Source organism: Lissotriton vulgaris, chromosome 8 (genome assembly GCF_964263255.1).
Source record: "Lissotriton vulgaris chromosome 8, aLisVul1.2, whole genome shotgun sequence".
In the NCBI taxonomy this organism is placed as follows: Eukaryota; Metazoa; Chordata; class Amphibia; order Caudata; family Salamandridae; genus Lissotriton; species Lissotriton vulgaris.
The window spans coordinates 1,002,319,105-1,002,341,038 of NC_141696.1; the positions used below are offsets into that span (position 1 = coordinate 1,002,319,105).

The 21,934-nt window shown below is 48.4% G+C and overlaps 1 protein-coding gene across 1 annotated transcript in view; it reads right to left on the minus strand.

Moving 5' to 3' along the window:
* BORA (BORA aurora kinase A activator) overlaps positions 1 to 21,934 on the minus strand; it is a 338,798-nt gene that overhangs the window by 233,354 nt on the left and 83,510 nt on the right. Inside the window, exon 4 of the mRNA XM_086934892.1 lies at positions 12,699 to 12,744. Within this exon, the coding sequence (XP_086791018.1) occupies positions 12,699 to 12,744 (46 nt within the window). The remainder of the gene's footprint in view (positions 1 to 12,698; positions 12,745 to 21,934) is intronic.

Sequence of the window (21,934 nt, forward strand, 5' to 3'; positions counted from 1 at the left end):
TTATCAGTCGACTGGACCATAGGGAGGGTCCAGATGGGGTCCTGGTGAATCTAGAAATCGCAGCCAGATGAACCTTAATGGAGGCGTGAGCCAGCCCCGATTGAGCCAGGTGGAGGAGGTACGGTAGCAGCTGTACCGGGGTGACCCGGAGGGGGTGTAAGTCGTGTTCCGAACACCACAGGCAGAACCTCTTCCACTTCAGCGAGTAGGTCTTGTTCGTGCTGCCCGCCCTCGCTTTGGCTAGTACTGCCCTGCAGTCCTGCGGGATCTCTAGGTCCCCGAACTCTCGGTGCTCAGGAGCCAGGCCGATAAGTTGAGCGAACGGAGGTTCGGGTGGTGTACCTGGCCTCCGGACATCGTTAAGAGGTTCGGGTGTTGTCGCAGGTGAATCGGGGGCCTGATGGACAGGCGAAGCAGGTCCGAGAACCAATGTTGTCTCGGCCAGTACGGAGCAATCAGTATCAGGGTGCACGGTTCCGTCTTCATCTTCCGGAGGAGCCTCGGTATCATCGGGAACGGAGGAAAAGCGTACGCAAACACGCCGAACCAGCCGATGGAAAAAGCATTTCCCAGCGACCCCCGTTGGGGATGCCAGCTTGCGTAGCTTTGGCATTTGGCGTTCCCTGCCGTCGCGAAGAGATCGATCCTCGGGGTCCCCCATTGCGAGAAGACGTGGGCTACCGTGTCGCCGTTCAGCTCCCATTCGTGGGAGAGAGAGGTCTGTCTGCTGAGGGCGTCCGCGATAGTGTTGTCCTTCCCGGGAACGTACTCCGCTTTGAGGGAGAGCCCGTGCGCCACCAACCAGTTCCAGATTTTTTGCGATTCTCGTGAGAGAGAGAGAGATCGCGTTCCCCCTTGTTTGTTCAGGTAGTGCATCGTCGTGGTGTTGTCTGTTTTGACGAGCACCGGGGAAGTGCCGATACGTGGCAGGAAGGCCTGCAGAGCCAGAGACACTGCTCTCAGTTCCAGTAGGTTGATGTGTAGTTGTTTCTCCTGGGCGTCCCATTTTCCGCTGACTCGAAGGTCCAACAGTACTGCTCCCCAGCCTTCCAGTGAGGCGTCTGTCGTGATGACCAGTGGTGCCGGTGGCAGGAGGAACTGCAAGCCGGCCGTCAGGTGCGTTCGGTTTCTCCACCACAGAAGGGCCTTTGTGATGGCTGGTGTGATCGTGATAATGTCCTCGAAGGAGCCGGAACTCTGTTTCCATTGTCTCGCCAGCGCCTCCTGCAGGGGACGCATGCGGAGCCTGCAGTGTGGTATGAGGAGAATGCATGAAGACATCATCCCTAGCAAGGAGGTGAATGTCCGTACCTTGATGCGAGGCTTCTTGGCCACCGCCGCGGCCAGGGACAGTATTTTGTTGGTCCTGTCCTCTGAGGGGAAAGCCTTCGCGCGCTTCGTGTCCAGGGTAGCCCCTAGGAAGGTGATCCTCGTTGATGGGGTAGTGCAGGATTTTTTGAGGTTGATCGTCAGACCCAGCTGTTGAAAAAGAGCGCTGCAGGCGTTGGATGAAGCCGTCGCGCCTTCCGGGGAAGGCGCCTTCACCAGCCAGTCGTCCAGGTAGGGGAACACCTGGTGACCCCTTTGCCGCAGGAAGGCTGCCACTGGCGCCAAGCACTTCGTGAAGATACGTGGCGCAGATTTGAGGCCGAATGGCAAAACCTTGAACTGGTAATGTCTGCCCGCTATTTCGAACCGTAGGTACTTCCTGTGCCTTACGAGGATGGGGATATGGTAGTAGGCGTCCTGTAAGTCCAGGGAGACCATCGAGTCTCCTCTTTCCAGTGCTCCCAGGATCTCCTGGATTGTGACCATCCGGAAGGATTGACTCCGCAGGAAGGCGTTGAGCGCCCGGAGGTCTAAGATCGGCCTCCACTTGTCCCCTTTCTGTTGGACTATGAAGAAGTGGGAATAAAAACCCTTCCCCTTCTGGGACTTTGGGACTCTTTCGATGGCTCCTTTGACCAACATGGCGGATACTTCCTGGAGAAGGAGGTGCAGGTGTTTGTGAGCACGCTTCAGCGGAGGAGTGTTGGGAGGGGTGTTGACCAATTCGAGGGAATGTCCAAATTGAATTATTTGTAGTACCCACCGATCCGTAGTGATTTTTTGCCAATTTTGGAGGAAGTGGGTCAGTTTTCCCCCAATTCGAAAGGATTGAGACGGTGGTGGGACTGGCTGGAGTAAATGGTCACTGGCGGCCGCCAGTGCCCTTCTTGGCGGATTTGCCTCTGAAGGACGACCTCCCATAGGACGACTGTCGGGACTGTTGTTTGTGCTGGGGCTGGTTCCTGTTGCCGTAGGAATAAGACGACCGATTTTGGTAGGAACCTCTGTAGGAGTACTGACCTCTGGAGCGGCCCCCCCGAAAGGATTGGTTCCGGGACTGGAGGGAGCCCAGAGCCCTCGCCGTATCGGTGTCTTTCTTGATGGCCTGGAGTGCTTCGTCTATCTTCTCCCCAAAGAGGAATTGACCATCGAACGGCATGTCCAGCACCTTAGATTGGACCTCCTGCCGAAAGGACGTTGCTTTGAGCCAGCCTTGGCGGCGGAGCACGGCAGCCCCGGCCAACTGGCGGAATCCCGTCATGGCTGCGTCGATGGCGCAGTCGATGATTTCTGCCGCGGAGTTTTGTCCTTCCGCTAGAAGAGCTTTCACTTCGTCTTGGACCGCGGATGGCAGACCTTGTAGATAGGGGGCTATGTCTTCCCATAGCTGGCGGTTGTAGCGGCCAAGGAGGGCGATGGAATTCGCCACCTTGATGGTCATGGCGGACGTGGTAGAGAACCGTTTGCCTATGGTGTCCAGCTTCCTTCCTTCCTTGTCAGGGGGCGCGGACAGCGGCGAGGAGGGGTTGCGGGATTGTTTTTGGGCCGCCTGAGTCACAACCGAGTCCGGTTTGGGGTGGCCGGTCAGGCAGGCAGGTGCGGTGATCGGGGCCTTATATTTCTTGTCTAGGCGCGGAACCACCGCAGGCACCGAAGCAGGCGTAAGCATCAGCTTCTTGCCCTGTTCCCACAGAAAGTCTATAAGTGGAATAGACTTGGTCAATTTCTGGCTGTGTTCCTTGAAATCATGGAGGAAGCATTCCGTTTCCGTGGATTCCACTGCCATGTGAAACCTCCTTGCAGCTCTGTCCACCAGTTTGTGGAAACCTCCCACGTCCGCCGCCTCAGAGTGGCGCGGTCGCGGGGATGCCGGGGTAGACGAATGGTGTGATGACGCAGCATCGGCATCGTCGTCTCTGTGGTCCGAGGCGATGTCTTGCACCTCGCCTTCCTCTAAGTCCGTCTCCTCCTCCTCGCTTTCCGATGAGTCCTCCGCCTGAGTTTGCGGCCGAGTGCGAGGCTGGGGTTGGTTCCGAGGACGGGCCTGGGGAGCGGAAGGTTGCTAGGCCGATGGTTGCGCTTGGGTGACCGGCACCTGGGTACCGCTGTCGGCGTCCGGGAACCGTTGTTTATAGTCCTGCACCAGGGATTTCAAATCGTTGACCAGAGACAGTGGCAAACAGATCATCGGGGTATTCACCGTGTCGACGTTCAGGGAGCGCCCCTGATACATAACTTCGTCCCGGATCTCGTGGACGTCCTGGTGTTCCTCGTGAACCTCCTGTTCGTCGGACTCCTCACTCTTGAGTGTCTCTTGTTCTTGCTCGGGTGCTAAATCCACCGTTGGGTGAACCGAGGACGTTGGAATCGAGTGAATAGAGACTTCGACCAATCTCGATTCTTTCCAAGATGGCGCCGGGGTCTCTTCCGACGACGTGCGTGAAGATGGCGCGCCCGCCGTGTGTGTTGGTGACTTGAGCACCTCCGTTAGGGTCGATGGCATCAAATTTTGCGGGGATACGATATTCGCCGTCTTACTGGTGGTAGGGCCTTCGACTTGAGATTTCTTGGTTGAAGGCGGACCTTTTGAACTTGACCTCGACCGTTTAGGTGACGATCCTTCGGTATGAGATGTTTTCGGCGAAGGCGTACCTGTAGATTTAGACCTCTTAGGTGACGAAGACGCAGCCAGTGGCGAAGGTCCTGTATTCGTACTGGACGAAGGTTTCAGAGGAATGGTCGAGGAGACCGGTGCGCCTGAGGACGCAGTGGTGGTCGTTGTGGCCGTCGCGGAGGGCGATGAGGCCGCAGTGGTCGACACAGTGGTCGTGACCGAGGTGGTCCGCTTAGTAGATGGAGCGGGCTTCTTGAACCTCTGGCCATCCTTAACAGACACGGAGGAGGTGGTGGAACGTGCCTCCGAAGGTTTCCTGTGCGCCTTCTTAGGAGGAGTGTCTGTCTCTCCAGGGGACTGCACCCTGGGTCTCTTCTTGGAGACTTTGGAGGTCACGGAGACACTACCCTCGGAAGATTCCAGAGTGTCTCGGACCTTAAGCCTGTCGAGCCATTCGAGAAGGCGAGCCTCTCTTTCCTTAACAGTCTTCTTTGGGAAGGCTCTACACACCCTACACTTGTCAGGGACGTGGTCAGGGTACAGGCAATATAAGCACAGATCGTGCTTGTCCTCCGCTTGAATCCGCTGCTTGCCGCAGGAGGAACAGGCCCTTAGAAGGGCTTTCTTCTGCGAGTCCGCCATGGACGAAGCTTTCTTATTTGATTCCGACATGTGAGACTGTAGTCGAAGATAGGATATGTATCCTTTCCGTACAAATTGTACTTCCAGCGAAGTTTGAGACTTCGAAGCAAGGAAAACCTGAAGAGCTCAGGTTGGAGACTCCCTAGCACAACGTGCGGTAGAAAATCTGAGGGACTGAGGCTCCTCCCGGGAAGGTTCTAGAGGGAGGTCGGAGCTGATTGGCTAACGATGAGAGTTCGGTCCTTTTTACATAAGGACGTGGAAAGGCCCCAAAGGGGAGGCCCTTCGGCCTATATTCTCTATGTATGTCCTTAGGACATTACTTTTTTATGTACCGGAGGCTCCCGTCTCGGCGACGGGGAATGATTCAGGCATGTGAATCTATGAAAGACACCCAAATACTGGATAAGAACTGAAGTCAGCGCACGAGGGCAGCGTCTAGGTACTCCGACGACATCATCCCGGCGCCGACGACTGACACAGAGCCGCAGACAATGCCTACCGACGCGCAGGGGTACTGCTACGCAAAACTTTCCGGATCCAGTCTGACGCCTGGGGATATTCTAAGGTAAGGAATCTAACTCTTTCAGATAAGAATTTTAGGTACCCACTGAAATGATAGAGTTAATTTTACTTCCTTTTGTCTCTTAAACCATGTTAGTGTGTCATAACTTTCAGATAAACATCTGTCTGAACTTTATAAACAAACTTGGGATTAGTTCTTAGAATCAGCGTTAGCCTTAACCTATAAGAGCGGTTGCTTTATCGTAAAGACTTGCATCTCACTCATTCTTCTGGCTGATGCCACAGCTATCATTAAGGCTGCATTCCAGGTTAGGCATGGGAGTTCTGCCCTGTGAATAGGTTTGAAAGGGCTCTTCATTAACTGTGATAGTACAGAGTTAAGTTGCCAGGTTGGCAGAGGCGCCTTTATTGGAAGGAACTCTGAATAAAATAGCCAGTTAGACTATAACGAAGGTGACACGGAAGTCCTCCTGTATCTTGAAATTTACTTCAAATCAAAGAAAAGTAAACCAGGTCTTATCGAGCCAGAGAGAATAGATATGGCAAGACCTGTTCTGGAGGCTATAATATAGGATACAACTGACACCAAAAGCAGAGGAGCTTCCATTTTGGTCCATAGGTTTTGTTAGCATTATCCACTCTGGCTCTCAAAAGGATATCTCTGGAGTCCTGTGAGATATCTAAACGTCAAAGCTAATGGTATTCAAGAGTCAGGCCAATAAATGCAGAGAAGTTAGGTTAGGATGAAGTACATGCCTGCAGCTCATCAATAGCATATCCTTCCAAGGCTCCAGTTGAATGAGATTCTCCTCTGACAGCAGTAGAAGTTTAGTGAACAGCACCGTGGGGCAATTGCTATCATCAGTTACGGTTACCTCGTCATCTTTCTGAGGCGACAATGTATGAGAGGGATCAGGGGAAAAAACATACGCAATGACCCCAGTCCATCTGATCGAAAACGTATTCCCAGGACCCTTCTTGAGGTTTCCCAACTTGCGTAATACCAGCATTTCTGGTTCTCTTGTGATGCAAAATGATCTAGTTTTGGCTTGCCCCAATGTTGGAAGATTTTGTTCAGAATAGATTGATTTAGTTCTAAAGCGTGTGAGATACCATTCTGAGATCTTGTGCCTCCTTGTTGGTTCGTATCAACACTGAAGAACCTTTTCTTCTTGGCAAGAAAGCTTGCCTGGCAATTGAACTACAGGAGGTTTATGTGCATTTTTGAATGTGTTAAGAGTCCATATACCATTCATCTGGAGAGCCAGCTAATAGGCCCCCCAACCTTTTAAGAGAAGCATATTTTGAAATGAGATTTGGGAATTTGGGACAAGAACATGAACCGCAAAGAGATGGTATGAATTTATTCGCCAAGGAAGTGTTTTTATCATAGGTGGTGTGAATTAAGAGCCTTCTATCTGAACCTATTGTATGCCTAATCACTCCTGGAAGTGTCTCATCCTTACACGAGCACAAGGCATTAGTAAATTGGCTGATGACATCATGCCGAGAAGTGATTTAAGGGTTCTTCTGCAGCCGGTGTGATGGCAGTCTTGTTTCAGATGGCCAACCAGACATGCTGGCAAGTCTTCTGGAGCTTAGTATTGCTTATCGATTCTTGGTAGAACCACTGAGACCATGGCAGGAGTTTTTATGACCTTCATTCCTTTCTCCCAGATATAATCAAAAATTGGGATTGCCCTTACAGCTTTTCTAAGTTGTTCCTTACAATCAAACAGAAAAAAAATCTGGATTGCCTGATTGTTATTGGAAGTTGGAAACGTTTGGCCGCTCTCTCCATAAGAGTATGGAAACCACATATCTCATATGGTGGGAAGTCCCATGTAGTGGTGAAGGTGTCCCGATGAGATAATTTGGCCTAAGCATTGGAAACTAATTGATTATCCGTAAATTTTAACTTCCTCTCTATCAGAGAATGGATGACTAGTCTTTGGGAGGCGGCATAGCAATATTTGACAAAGGGGTCCTTCTTGGAGTGGCAGGTTGTGGCATAGATTCGAGTGATCTTGGCATAGGAGGTTGTGGACACTTGGGAGACGTTGACCATGCAGGCGTGGAGAAGTGTGGCTCAGGGGTTAGGGGCGGCAGACCTGGAGCTTGAGTTCGGTCCGGGACCAGGGTTCAATTCCCCGCCTCGGCGGGTCTTGGGCTCAAAATTCCGCGGACTCGTTAATTCTCGCTCCGGTGCCTTCTCAGCTCACGGGTTCACACTCTGCGACTCTGGGCAATAGCTTGCTTAATCTCCACAACGGCCCCTCGCGGCGGGATGCCTGGCTTTCACCTTGTGGATACCCTTCCAGGGCTATCGCACAGGGGAATACCAGGACGGGTTCCCTATGCAAGCGCCGAGATGCCCCAGGGTAATCGCGCGCTATATAAGACTTCATACTTGTACTTGTATACTTGTTTAGGGAAGCGTTTATAAAAGTCCTGCAACATGCCCTGTAGGATTTGCACTAAAGCCACAGGAACCTGAAACATGCCCTTTGAAGTTGGAGGTGGAGCGATTTGGTGAAATTGCTCAACATATTGTCTAGGCTTCACTATATATTGCGGCGTTTCATAGATGTAAATGTAAATGTTTTTGTACTTCTATCGCGCACAGCTACCCGCAGTGGGTTTCCCGGCGCTTGTACGAATACAGCAAGGGAACCCTTCCTGGCTTTCCCTGTGAAGTGTCCACTCCTGGGCACCCCCATGGTGCAGACCAGGCATCCCTTGCGTTGTGGGGGCCGTTGTGGAGACTAAGCAAGCTATTGCCCAGAGTTGCAGCGTGGGACCCATAATCAGAATAGGCACCGAGGCGAGAATATCCGGTATGGGGAATTAATGAGCCCGAGACCCGCCGTGGCAGGAATCGAACCCTGGTCCCTGGCCAGGGCTCTGCATCGAGGTCTGCCTGCTCTAACCATTGAGCCACACTTCTCCACATAATAGTGCTCATAATAGTCCAGTTAATCTTCTTAGTACTTGACATTAAGTTGTGAGGAACTATGAGCAGTACCAAATATCTAATAGACAATTTGGTGGCAGGAGAGGTGGGAGGCAGGGGACAGCTGGCTTGTTGAAGTATGTTCTGGGTGTAACATTTATGTTGATTTGTCAATACTCGATAAGAGTCATCCACTGTATTGTCAACAAGGTCCTCGTTCGTGGAGGTTTAAAGCCTAACAGGTTTTTTCTTTTGTCTACAATTTTTCGACTGTTTTTGCTGTCTGTTGTGCCATCAAGTTCTACCCCAACTGAGTTGGCACAGCTGTCATTAACGAGTGTCATTGCCAGTATAAACTTTGCAATGACTGGTTCTAAAGAAGATTTCCGAGGATATAATGCCAGGGCTAAATAGGGTGTTGAAGGCTCTGATCTACTGACCTTGGAGGAGGTCTTGCTCTATAAATGCTTTTTGAAGACTCATGGAAAGTCCATTTTATGGCTTTACTGTGCACCTCTGGTGACCCTTGCCGCTGCCTCTCCCTTTTCTTTGACCTTTTCTGTGTGGTAACTGAATACTCACTGTCTTCCTCATCAGAAATTAGTTGTTTTAGATTTAGGTTTCTGGAATCAAAAAAACAGCCTCCCCTCTTTTTGAAAGTTTTAGATGAAAAGGTCAGACAGATTTGACAGTCCTCTACCTTATAGGCAGAATGAAGGCAATAGATATAAGCATTGTGAAGGTCTTAAGAGTGCAGCATCTTCTTTCTACAGGTCCCACAAGGTCTGAAAAGTCCTTTTTTCAACAGTTCCCACATGTTAGTGCCAGGTGCTGCGAGAAACTCCCTTTCACCCGACGTGCAGTAGAACATCTGAGGGAAGATGCCTGTGCAGGAGTGTTTTACAGAGTGCCATCATATGTTTGGCTGGAATTTGGTTCTTCATAAATGAGGTAGGTAGGCTATTAAAGTAAGTGTCTTTTGCCATTAACAACTATATATACTCTACTGGTTAGAAATGGGGGTCTCTAGGTCTCTAGTTGGCAGAGGTAGGTACCTTTGTCCAAATAGGGACCCTTGCTTCCAGTCAGGGTCAGGGGGATATACTCCTTATAAAAAAAACCTTGCTCACCCCCTTGGTAACTTGGCATGAGCAGACAGGCTTATCTCAGAGGCAGTGTTGTAAAGCATTTGTGAATACATACAGTAATACAGTGAAAACACTACAAATGGACACCACATAAAAATGTGCCATACAATACTCTTGAAAAATAGTACTTGTGCAAAACAATCTTTAAATTGCAGGAAAATCAATAAAACACAGTTCTTCCGACTCTGTAGCTCCTCCTGGGGCTACAGCGATAATGAATACGACAGTCTAATAATTCCAGCAGACTACGTCGATACGGGCCAGCTAAAGCGCCGACAGACTCGGACATAGTACCTTTCTTGTTGCAACCAACACGTCGGTACGAGTCGGCAGAGACAAACGTCGCGGTCGTGAAGCAGAACGTTGCGTCCGGGATTCCTTACGATGCGGTGCAGGCAGCGCTCTTTGACTGAGTCGGTGAGACCAGGGGTTGCATTAAAGGGTGAGACTGTGCTCATGGCAGTGCTGGCAGGTCACGGTGCGGCGAGGGTCGATGCTCCGATCGTGCAGTGAAGAGTTGAGGAGTGCGGTGCCCACAGGACACCGTGCAGTCAGCGGATCATTGATGGAGTCTGTGAGACCAGGGTTGTGTTGCGAAGAGAAGCATTTTCCTCAGCTGTGTTTTCAGGACATGGATTCCTGCAATGGACTCGATGACAGAGTCGGTTACACTTTTCTTCTGCGGTGACTATCAGAGACTGTGCACACAGCCATGGTGAGGTCTTTGCTGTTCCTGAGACCTCTAGAACAGGAGGCAAGCTCAGTTCAAGCCCTTGGATATCTTGTCTTCAAGCGGGGGAGGGGGGAGGGAACGCAAGCAGCAAAGTCCCCTTCTCCTTTCCTTGGCAGCAAGCAGCCACTGCAGGCCAACCCAAGACGGCAAAAAGCACAGGGCAGTATTCCTCCTCAGCTTCTCCAGCTCGTCTCCTGGTTCCTCTTGATTTCCCAGAAGTGATCTAAAAGTCTGGGCCCCTCTTTTTATACACACAAATCCTTTGTTCTCTGAACGCAGAGTGTTGTACCCAGCCAAAACCAATTGGATCCTCACTGGTGCAGCTTTGTAGCAGGAGGTGGAGACCGTATTGTTAAAGGCAGACCAGGACCATTCAGGTGAAAAGGAAATCTCCCCACCCCTAAATGCAGTCCAGGCCTATTCAGCTCAGCCCCGACTCAGACTTCTGGAGACACTGCCCCTCTCCAGCCCCAGTCATCCATAGGCCAAACATACAATACACAAACCTAGAATAGGCACATTGGATGATTAGGCAAGAAAAAACCTACTTTCTAAAATTGGCATTTTCAAACACAGAATGTAAAAGTCACCCTCACTAAAATATGCACTTTAAACATTCTGAGTTCAGGCATACTAAACTTTTTCCCACCTTGTTCCCAGGGCTAGTTATGTTTATAAGCGGTTATAAACAAACTCCCCATTCTGTCCCATGGGATCAGATAGCCTTGCAACAGTGATATCGAAATTGGCAGTATTTCACTATCAGGACATGCCACACACACACACACACACATCAGGGCATGTCCTACCTTTCACACAGACCGCACCCTGCCCGAAGGGATACCTTGGGCCTACCTTAGGGGTGGCTAATATGTAGAAAAGGGAAGGTTTAGGGACTGGCAAGTGTGTGCACTTGCCAAGTTGATATGGCAGTCCCAGACTGCACACAGGCTCTACAATGGCAGGCCAGGGTTATATTTTACAGGCTGCTTCTGTGGGTGGCACAATCAGTGCTGTAGCCCACTAGCAGCATATTATGTACAGTCCGTTGGCACATCAATGCACTAGGGTCTGGCAAGTAAATCAAATATGCACATCATGAAACAATAATACAGAACATTTTACAAAGGGAGCACTTGCACCTTGGCACTGAACAGCAGTGGCAAAGTGCCTAAAGCATCTAGACCAGCAAAACAAAGTCCAACACACAGCACAAACACTGGAGGCAAAGGCAAAAGAAATTATGGGGAGACCCACGCCCATAGTGCCAGGTCTAACACTACTTCTACTCCCACCTCAACAGGGGAATAATTCAAGCATGTGAATCTTTGAAAGATACAATAAAAGTAGCAAAATACTCTTTTGCATCAGGCAGCAATAGTGTTTATTGCATTTTTGCAATGGGATAAGAGCAACAATTCATTAGACCTTTACATTAATCAGAATATTCCGGGGTATAGCAGTTGAAGGAATAAACAACATTTTTCATACCCAATTAGGCCAGTAGAAAAACTTGTGAAGCCTTAAGTGCACCTCCCCTATGCTTCACCATTGTCTTTTCTCCTCATCCAGGTTCTCCTTCTCATGTTGACTGAGAAGCGCTTCAATATGAACTCTAAAGGAAAGGTCTAATAGGAGCAGCACGTAACAGCCGAAAGGACTCATCTCTCTCGATAAATGGTGTAGCCCACAATATTGAGCAAGCAGTTTGGGGGCTCTCTGTTTCATGAGGTATCAGACCTGGGTAACACAAGTACTGAGCAACGGTGACCCTCAGAAGAGCAAAGCTTGACCTATAAGGGAATAGTTTTAGGACAAGACTTATTTTACTTTTTCAGAGGCTTGGCTCCAAGAGCCTTATCTACTCAGTGTTCTAAGCGGGTTTTGTTATGATCAGCGGTATAAGCACTTCTCCACAGTGCAATTATTTTTTTTATCTGGTTTGAAAGTCATCAAGTAACAAAGGTTCACAAGTCTTGAGCCTCAGTTGTAGGTTTCTTCTAGGTATGCCAAGGTTTTTAAAAAAATGTTTGTTTGTACCTTGGACAGCAGCCTCAGGGAAGAACATTCCACAATGTGGAAATGACAACTTCAATACTTTCTTAAAATACTTTAAGCATTTTCAACTTTACTCAAAATATTTCAGGGCTGAAGTTACATAGTAAATATGCCCAGTTATATATATATATATATATATATATATATTTTTTTTTAAAGAAAGAAACAGTGCCTCCATTTTCATCACATCAGTGAAATTTATTCTACAGGACTGCAGTAGGCACAATTTCCTCAGAGCGATACCAGCAGTCAAATTATTCACGGCATATTTCGCCTACCACCACCTGTACAGGTGCTCCCAGAAGCCATCCACTCCACAGAACTGGACACCACGAGTAGTGTGTGTATATATATATATATATATATATATATATATATATATATATATATATATATATATATATATATATATATATATATATCCTGTTCAACATGCACGAGCATGCCAGAAGAACCTTGCTATATGTATATATTTTTCTTTTAGACGTGCCTCCCAAGGTAAGAAGACAGAAATGCACATGGGGATACTCCAGTTAAAAAAAAGTCCTTTCCAGCAACCACAGAAAGGCCAGTCATGGCTTTCATCAGGACAAGAAAACCATCAAAGGCTAAGGTACACAATTATTGGTCTGAAAACATGATCACAACAGAATCCCAGTATTATGAATTATTAACAAAATGTAGCTAACAAGTTACCTCTTCAATGGCTTTTTGCTTCCTTTCTTCCATTTCTTTATCTAAACTAAATACAGAAAAGTATAATTATCATTCAAATAACAAGCTTTCCAGAGAAACAGATACATCATTTGTTTTCCATCATTCCTATTCAATGAATCCCAGAAAATATTAGAAACATCCAGCGAGAACACTAACATTTCATGTAGGCAAAACAAAGAGTAGCATCAAGTTGCACACAATAAAATGACCAGATAATTGTCAATTTCATCGACTTGCTGAGAATCTTCAACTAGCCCAATGCAACCCAAAAGAATGATCAACAGGTCATCCAAATTCAGATTTGACAAATAGAATCTGAAAACAGTTCACAAATATTCAATATAGTCCAAATTACTAGTCCGTTATTAAAGGGCAATTGGCAAAAAATATAAAATGTTATCTTAAATGTAACTGTCCAAATCACTTCAAAACGCCATCTTCTAGAAACTTGGCCAATGGTTGGCATGGTACAATCTGTGCATAAGCTAAGTTGTCAAACGCCAGAGCAAAATTAAATCTGTATACCAGAGACTCAGAAATACCTCTGACTATGTGAGGTCATGGACCGGTCCTGTGACCTGAAGGGGCACACCAAACTAGGCTCATTGCGTGAAGGGACTGCTGTGGTAGAACGGTTTCCGAACAAAACCGACACCAAACTTGAAGTGTCTCTTCACAATTGGGAATTACACTTAAAAGATGCAATAAGGAAATCCCAATGTTATCCTAGGGGAGAAAGTAGCCTTGCAATAGTGAAAAACTAATTGGGGAGTATTTCACTACCAAGACATGTAAAACTTAAAAGTACAAATCCTGCCCTTTAAATACATATCACCCTACCCTTTGGGTTAGACAGTGGCAACCATAAGGGTGATTTAGATGTATAAAAAGGCAATGTAGTGGGCGTGGCTGTGCAAGATGGCCGAATGGTCATAACCAGTCTCGGCTCCCGGTCCACGAGTAGTCTTGACATGGACAGCAGCGGTTGCGGCGCACCTTACCTGGCTTAACCGAGGGCTACAGGGGTGCAGACATGTGAGGCACCAGCGGAGGGGGCAGATGTGGGCTGCACGCTCCAGGAATAGTCTAGCTGGCCTCCGTTGCTTCCCCGTGATAACCGTGCCTGCTCGTAATGGCGGCGCGTCTTCCGTGGCGACTCCTGAAACAGTCCTGGCTGAGGGCACCGAGATTACTGGCCGGACTGGGCAGCGGAAGCAAAGTGCTGGGCTGTTTGGGGGGCGATGTTGCCGGTTTGGCCTCCCGATCTCCGCACTGATCCCCCATTTCGCCTGTGAGCGCTTGACTTAAAGATGGCGGCTGTTGTCCATGTAATGGCCGCAAATCCTTGAGATTGGTGCAAGTGGCCCGGTACCTTCCGTTGGCCTTGGAGCGGAGGGGGTCCTGTGAGCCCTCCATCAGCATCTTTACCCCACTGGATACAGAGGCCCCTTCCTGGTTCTGATCTGTGGATCCAGCGGCACGCCACCGGTCTCCTGTACCTCCCACTCCCCTGATGTCCTACGCGCACTCACCGGCTGGCCTTGCCTCTCTCGCTCCTCCACACGAGTTGACATCTCTTCACCACCGTACCAACAGGGTCCCCCGAGAAGCTACCCTTTGGAGGTGCGTGGGGACCCGGTCTGCACGCCTAATCTCTCTGCCCTACGCAGGGACAACGATATCTCCTGGCCGCCGGCCGACACATTGAGAGGGGCCCCAACACGCTACAAGGTGAGAGGCTTCGTTGCAAGTGGGCTGCTTCATGAAGCGCCGCCTTAGGCTGGCTCTCAAACTGGCACTGGTGCCCTGAGCCCCTTTGCGCCGCCACAATCCAGGAAGTGAAACTATATGCCGCCAAAGAAGGTAACTGCCAAGACCCCAAACAAAGTCTCTGATTTTTTTCACGTTGGTGGAAAAGCGTTGTTCTCTGAGTGGAGACGCGAATACTGCAAAGATGGCCCTTACCAAAGCGGAGCTTTTGAACATGTTTAAGGATTTAAAGTCCGAACTACGCAAGGATATTGGCCAAGACATCATAGCCTCCATGGATCAATTACTGTCTGATCAGACAGAGCGTCTGTCCTCCCTACAACAGGATGTGGATTCCGTAGGCACTAGAGTCCTGGATCTTGAAGCCCACCATACGGAGCAAGAACAACTCTCCACTGAACTTAGAGAGGACGTACGTTCTCTGAAGGACCAGCTTCTACAATTGCAACTCAAGACGGAGGACCTTGAGAATAGGGCTCGGAGGGAGAATATACGCATCAGGGACCTAGAAGAGGGTGCGGAGGGGCCAGATCTGAAAGAGTTTGTGATAGGTCTTTTTTCGGAAGTTCTATCCCCACAGTCCGTTAAAATAAAATTGGACAGGGTCCATCGGTGGGGTCCCTACAGCAAGGGTAGAAACGTAGGCCTGCGATGTCCTAGCTAAATTCCACTCCTATAAGGCTAAAGAGGTGGTTCTGCAGGCGGCTAGGGCCAAGGAGTCCATTACGTTCCAGGGGTACTCCTGCACCATCTACCAAGACGTCGCACCATCGACACTAGCCCAGAGACAATTGTTCAGACTCATCACCACTAAGCTGCATGACGACAAGATTAGATATAGGTGGACTTACCCTTTTGGACTTAGTTTTGAATTTCAGAACAAACTACGCCACATCGCGGACCTTCAGGGTCTAGATCTGCTAGGCATTGCCACGGAAGAGAGAACAATGCCTCAGGGCAAGCCTGGAGAAACTGCAGAGGATACTTAGTGGTCCTCGTCCTGGTCACGCAGAGAGAGACGATGAGTGATCTGGGACCACTCCTTGGTTGAACCTCTTAATTTATGACTTGCATGCAGTTTTGGCCAAGGATCCTGGACTTGCCGGGGGTTACGCATCAGGGGCCTGCATCTACCGGGAGAGCTGGGATTGGTATTCCCTATGCCCCGCTGGGGCACCTGTGTTTGCATCGTCGGACACTCCGTAATCCGGGGTGAGGTGTCGTGATCACTAGAGGCCTCCTACGTAAGAGTGCTGTGGTTTCTTTTTGTCTATCAATCGGTGGGTTTGACGAGCGGAGATTCTCCTGTCTTTTGGTACGATCTGGGACTTATGCTGTTGCTGTCTGCTACATTCATGAACGGGCCCGATTCTCTGTTGTGTTCCTTTGGGCATGGGCTTGTGCTGGGTCTGGTTTGCTGTTTTAAACTTCTGCATTCTTCTAGGAAAACCGCACTATTAAGCTCTTGGTTATGCTACTCGAGACTGGCGTGGACGGGGTCCTCGGACCCGATGTCCCCATGGTCTTCGATGGGTCACTTCGACCCAGTAGAGGGCTGATGAGCCCGTTCGAGTGTTCTCTTTTTCTTGTTTTTCAGGGGAGTTCTGGGTGAGTATGGGGGGGGGGGGGTGGGGGGTTGTGGTGGCAGCTTTTTTACTAAGGCTCTTATGAGATTTGCAAAGAGGGGGGTTGTCATGTTAGTAAGCTCTGGTTTTGTGCGGTGTTGGGGGGAGGCACATTGGGCTATCTTGGGATGGAGGTTTGGCGTAGTCCCTTAGGTGTGACAGGATGCCAATAGTCATTGTAACCTGGAATTTTAAGGGTCTCAACTCCCCACAAAAGCGCCACTAAGTGTGGAAATACATTATAGACCACCACCTTGACATTGTGGCCCTCCAAGAGACGCACCTGGCTAGAGCGGAAGACTTGCGCCTCAGACACAAGCCCTTCCCACTAATTTACATGTCTTCGGCCCTTACGAAACACAGAGGGGAAGCCCTCCTGTTCAGCGCTTCCACGCATTTTCAGCCTTTAGGGGTTCAGAGTGACAGGGATGGGCGTTGGATTATGATCAAGGGTCGTTTAAAAGGGACAATTTGTACTTTTGCGGCATTATATACCCCAAACACTGGCCAAGCGACTTTCCTACGTTCATTCCTGGGAAAAATAACCGACTTTGCAGAAGGGCCACCGATCCTTATGGGCGATTTTAATCTAATTTGGCACAAGGACCTGGACAGTACACATACGCAGCGCTCGTCTATGGTCTCCTTCTCCGGGTAGGTACAAAAACGTTTACAAGACTTAGGCCTCCTAGACTCATGGCGCATGCTCCACCCTCAGTCATGTGAGTACACGTTTTATTCATGTCCATCGTACATACTCTCGATTAGACTACATCTTCTTCAGCCAATCTTTACGGGGTACATTACAAGATGCTAAAATTTTTCCGCTCTTAGTATCCGATCATAGTTTATACACTGTTTGTCTTAACTGGTCTGGAAAGGCCTCAGCCACTCCCAGATGGTACTTTCCACCATTGCTCCTTCGTGACAAAGAATCATGCACCAAACTATGAACCACCATCACTGAATTTTTGAAAGCTAACAATCCCGAAGATACCTCGGACTTCACCACCTGTGATACACTGAAACCGGTCATTCGGGGGGGGGGGGGGGGGGGGGGGGGGAGGGAATGTATTGCCTTTAACGCTGCATTAAATAGGCAGCGTGCACACGAGAGAGAAGTGTTGGAGTCAGAGCCAATTACGCTTGAATTTCAAAATAAAGCAAACCCCACCAGGCAAACGTTACGCAACCTCACGTCCCTCAGGGGTAAACTCCGGGCCATCTACAACAGGGCAGAATTTACACTTCTTAAACTGCGACACTTATCCTACACCCAGGGAAGTAAAATTGGTAAACATCTTGCCAGACAATTAAAGGATAAAAAGGTAGAGAGTACATAGGAGGGATTCTAGGCCCCACAGGAGAAGTTACACATAAGGACGAAGAGAAAGCTGCACTGTTCGGGTCCTTTTATGAGTACCTCTACACCGGGGGACTCTTTAGATATGGAGACACAGTAGACATGCCTTCAGTCATTACCTCTGCCCCAGGTGTCTGCAGTCTGGAATGACATGCTCTCCGCGCCTATCACCTTAAAAGATGTCACCTGGGCCATCAAAAGCTTAAAACCTCATAAAGCCTTTGGGCCAGATGGCTACATGGCTCTTTTTTACAAGACTTTTGCCCCTGACCTTTCCCCCTATCTTGTGCGTCTTTTTAATAGAATGGTGGAGGAAGGAGCTACCTCCGGCACTATGTCCAAGGCAGTGATTTCCGTGATCCCCAATCCCAGGAAGGATTCCCAACACTGCGCCTCCTACAGGCAAATAGCACTACTGAATCTTGACGCCAAGCTATACTCTTCCATAGTTGCCAAATGCCTAAACGACCTCATGCCCGCCCTCATTCACCCAGATCAGTCAGGGTTTATCAAAGGACGTCAAACTCATGATAATACCCGTAGGATCATACACTTAATAGAGAAAGCCAATAGATGCCGAATACCTGCAGTCTTAGTAAGCTTAGACGCAGAGAAAGCCATTGATAGGGTAGACTGGGCTCTTCTATTCAGCATACTCAGCATTTGGCTTGTCGTCCAAATTTATCAACATGAAGGGCTAACTATAGTCTTCCTAGATCCAGAGTGGTGGTTAACCGGATGCAATCACCTACCTTTCTACACTCAAGAGGCACAAGGCAGGGTTGTCTTCTCTCTCCTTTACTTTTTGTGCTCAGCACTGAACTCTTAGCCTTAGTGGTCCATAACAACCCAGATATTCAGGGCATTCCGTTTACAGATGAATCCCACAAAATATCCCTATTATCCCTATTTGCAGACGATGTTCTCCTGTCCCTGTCCGAACCTGAGAGGTCCCTTCTGAGTCTACAATCGGAACTCTAACGCTTCGAATTAGTGTCAGGTTTCAAAATCAACCTAGGCAAATCGTACATACTTAATCTCACCCTCTCACCTACGGAGGCTCTTAGGCTTTAGTCCCTCACCCTGCTCTCCTGGACTGCCTCCTCTATTCAATACCTGGGGGTTCAACTTACACCGAGACTTGAGGGCTTATACGCTGTCAACTTTTCGCCCATTCTCACACGCATTCAGGCGACACTTATGAAATGGAAGCCCCTCTTCTTATCATGGTTAGGGTGCATACATGCATTAAAGAAGACACTCTTGCCCAAGCTTCTCTACTTATTTCAAGCTTTACCTATTGAACTGGAGCGCGATTTCTTTCTGAAGGTGAAGGCCATGATATTACGCTTTATCTGGCAGGGTGGACGAGCTCACTTCTCTTGCTCTCTGCTGCGCCGCTCTCACGCTGATGGAGGAGTTGGCCTTCCAGACATCCTCTTATATTATAAAGCGGCACAACTGAGGGTCCTAGTTGAAAGGTCCCGGCAGGAATCCGAGAAACACTGGCTCCAAATGGACCACAGCGTGACGGGACGAACCATTTAGGATTTGGTATGGCGGCCTCGTAAGGATAGACCCCAGAACACATATTAGTCCCCCCATACGCACTACTCTTAAAGTATGGGACTCCGTTTCGGGCGACGATAGGTGGACTTCATTCCCATCCCAGTTTACTCGGATCCACTTTACTCCAGCTTTCCCACCGGCTCAGCACGAGGGAGCGTTTGATGCCTGGAAAAAGGGAGGCTGCCTAGCGTTAACGCATCTGTTCCACAATTATGATCCCCTTACCTTCGATCACTGCAAAAGGGATTTTGAATTAGAGGACACAGAAAAGGTACCATTACACCCAATTGATGCACTGGGTCCTTGCCCCTCCGATACGAGAGGATGCCATCCGCCCTCTAACAAAATTTGATGCCTTCCTATCCAAGACTGCCACCATGAAAGGGGTGATCTCATTCATCTATAGCTTTCTACTCAAAACCGTGCTTTCCCCACGCCCCAGATACATGTCCATGTGGGAAGACTTAATACACAGTCCTATTTCTGAGGAGAAATGGATGCATCTCTGGTCCGATATTGCATGCTTAATCATTCTTCAGAACTCAGGGAAGCTCACATGAAGACCATGATGGACTGGTATTTACATCCTTCCAAACTCCAAACTGGCGAGGGTGCGGGCTTCTGGGGGACTTCCAACATATCTGGTGGGATTGCCAGACTATCCGCCCTTTCTGGGAGGAAATTCTGGCACATATAAAAGACATGTTAGGATATCCCATTCCCACTACCATGGCAGGCGTTCTTTTGGGCTTCGCGACCCATCCCTCGTACACCAGACAAGGGCTGACAAAAGGATTATGTGGCTCTGTCAGAGCGGCCAAGGTCACCTTGGCGGCCACATGGAAGAGAAGGGAGGCTCAGGCTACCTCCCTCTGGCACTCCCGCCTCTGGCGACTGCTTAGCCTAGAGCTTATGGCTGACATTTTTGGAGAAGATTATAAAAATTTCGAATTTAAATGGGGTCCCCTTTCTCTCTCGGGCCTCCCGTCTGCGGTATGCACCTCCACCATCAGAGGCCTTCATCTTTTCCAATTTTGAACTCAATCCCAGGGGTTGACCGACCTATCGTTGGTATATCTATTGCCGCCACCACGGGAAGGGGAATTGTTACTTTATTCCAAGTTGGGATAAGTTTATCTAAGACTTTTGTCTAGTTCTCACACAGCTTTTCCGTGGCGCAATATGGAGAAGATATTGTCACAGAAGGGCGCTACGATTTCTTTGGACTGCCTCTGTGCTTCGTATGGTTGCATCATCCTGGTTTTCTTTCCAAGCTCCAGGACATTTAGAAGCTGAATCTACCACCAGGCTTACTTATTGTGGAGAGGAGCTAGTCTACGTTGTTCAATGCACTATGTACGGTGTTTTCCTTCTGCGGAGGCATTTTGCTCCCCTGCGTGGGATTAAGGGATGATGCATTTTTTCTTGTAGTCTGTAATAAAATACAATAAATATTTTTGACAAAAAAGGCAATGTAAACTGCACATACAGACTCTGTAAGGGCGGCTTGAGCTATGGTTAGAGGGCTACTAAAGTGGGTGGCAAAATGAGTGTTGCAGGCCCAATCATAGCATTTAATTTACAGACCCTGGGAACACTTAGTTCACACTACTAGGGACTTAAAAGTAAATTAAATATGCCAATTGGGTATTAGCCAATGTTAACATGATTAGCAGAATAAGCACAAGCACTTTAGCTCTGGTTATCAATGGTAAAGTCCACAGAGTACTAAAGGTAGCAGAAACAAGGTAAAAAAAATGGGGGGCAAAATAATGGTTGAAGACCACCCCAAGGCTGTCAGGTCTAACTCTAGTGTTCTATGACATAATTTGAGAAGTCCTCAGTGATGTCATAAATTATGATTAACAACATCCCAACTTCTTCTGCACCATTACCCTATAATAAATAGTATGGCTTAGAGGCGTGAAAAGAAGTACAAAATAGATCAGAATAATATGAAGCATTATTAATGCAGACAGATACAGCTCTCTTAGGTGTAACACGCATGGGAAATATGCAACATTGACCCTAAAACATACACGTCACGGGTGGCCTAGTTCACATCAACAATCAACCACTGATATACGAGAAACCCTTAATGCACAGTGTTTAATCTTTATACAAGTGTTCAGAGAAAGCAGAGTACCTCAAGGTAGTCAACGGCTCTTCCAAAATGAATAACTTTCTAAGGATAGCCCTTATCTTTAATCAAAAGTCTGTCACTGAACCTACATTGGGAAATTAAGTTGATGTGTAGCAATGTGGGTACTGTAAGGAATAGGTTACTTAACCTATAAGCATCTGTTTGGGACATGTAATGCTTTGTTTACTCCTGCCATCCAGTGTTGGGTACGGATGTGTGGAAAATGTTTTTCTTTGAAGAAGTCTTCGAGTCACAAGGTAGAGTGACTCCTCTAAGTGCTAATGCGCCTGGGCATTGTCCAATTGTTTTCCCGCAGGTGAATGAGAATGGAGTGTAGAGTAAGTGCAAGTAATGAGAAATCTGTGTAAAAAGAGAGTAAAACTGCAACAGCCACAGGTTTCTGGGGAGGAGGGTGGGCGCATGTGAATGTACAGAACATGCTATGAACAGATGCTTACAGGGTAAGTAACATATTCCGTTCGAGGCATGTGTGGGTGCAGATACACATGCTTTGCATAGACTATAAAGCAGTCTCCTCAGAAAGTGGTGGCTAACCTGTGGGTGTTGCAGCAGTTTGAAAAAGTGTATGTCACACCACCTGCCCTATATTGGCATGTTGGTGTGCTAAAACATCCACATAATAAATGTTTAGTAAAGCTGTGTGGTGTGGCCCAATTAGTGGTCATACACATGCCAGCTATTGGAATTTTTCCAAGGAAAGCCATGGATGCTAATTTCTTCCGGC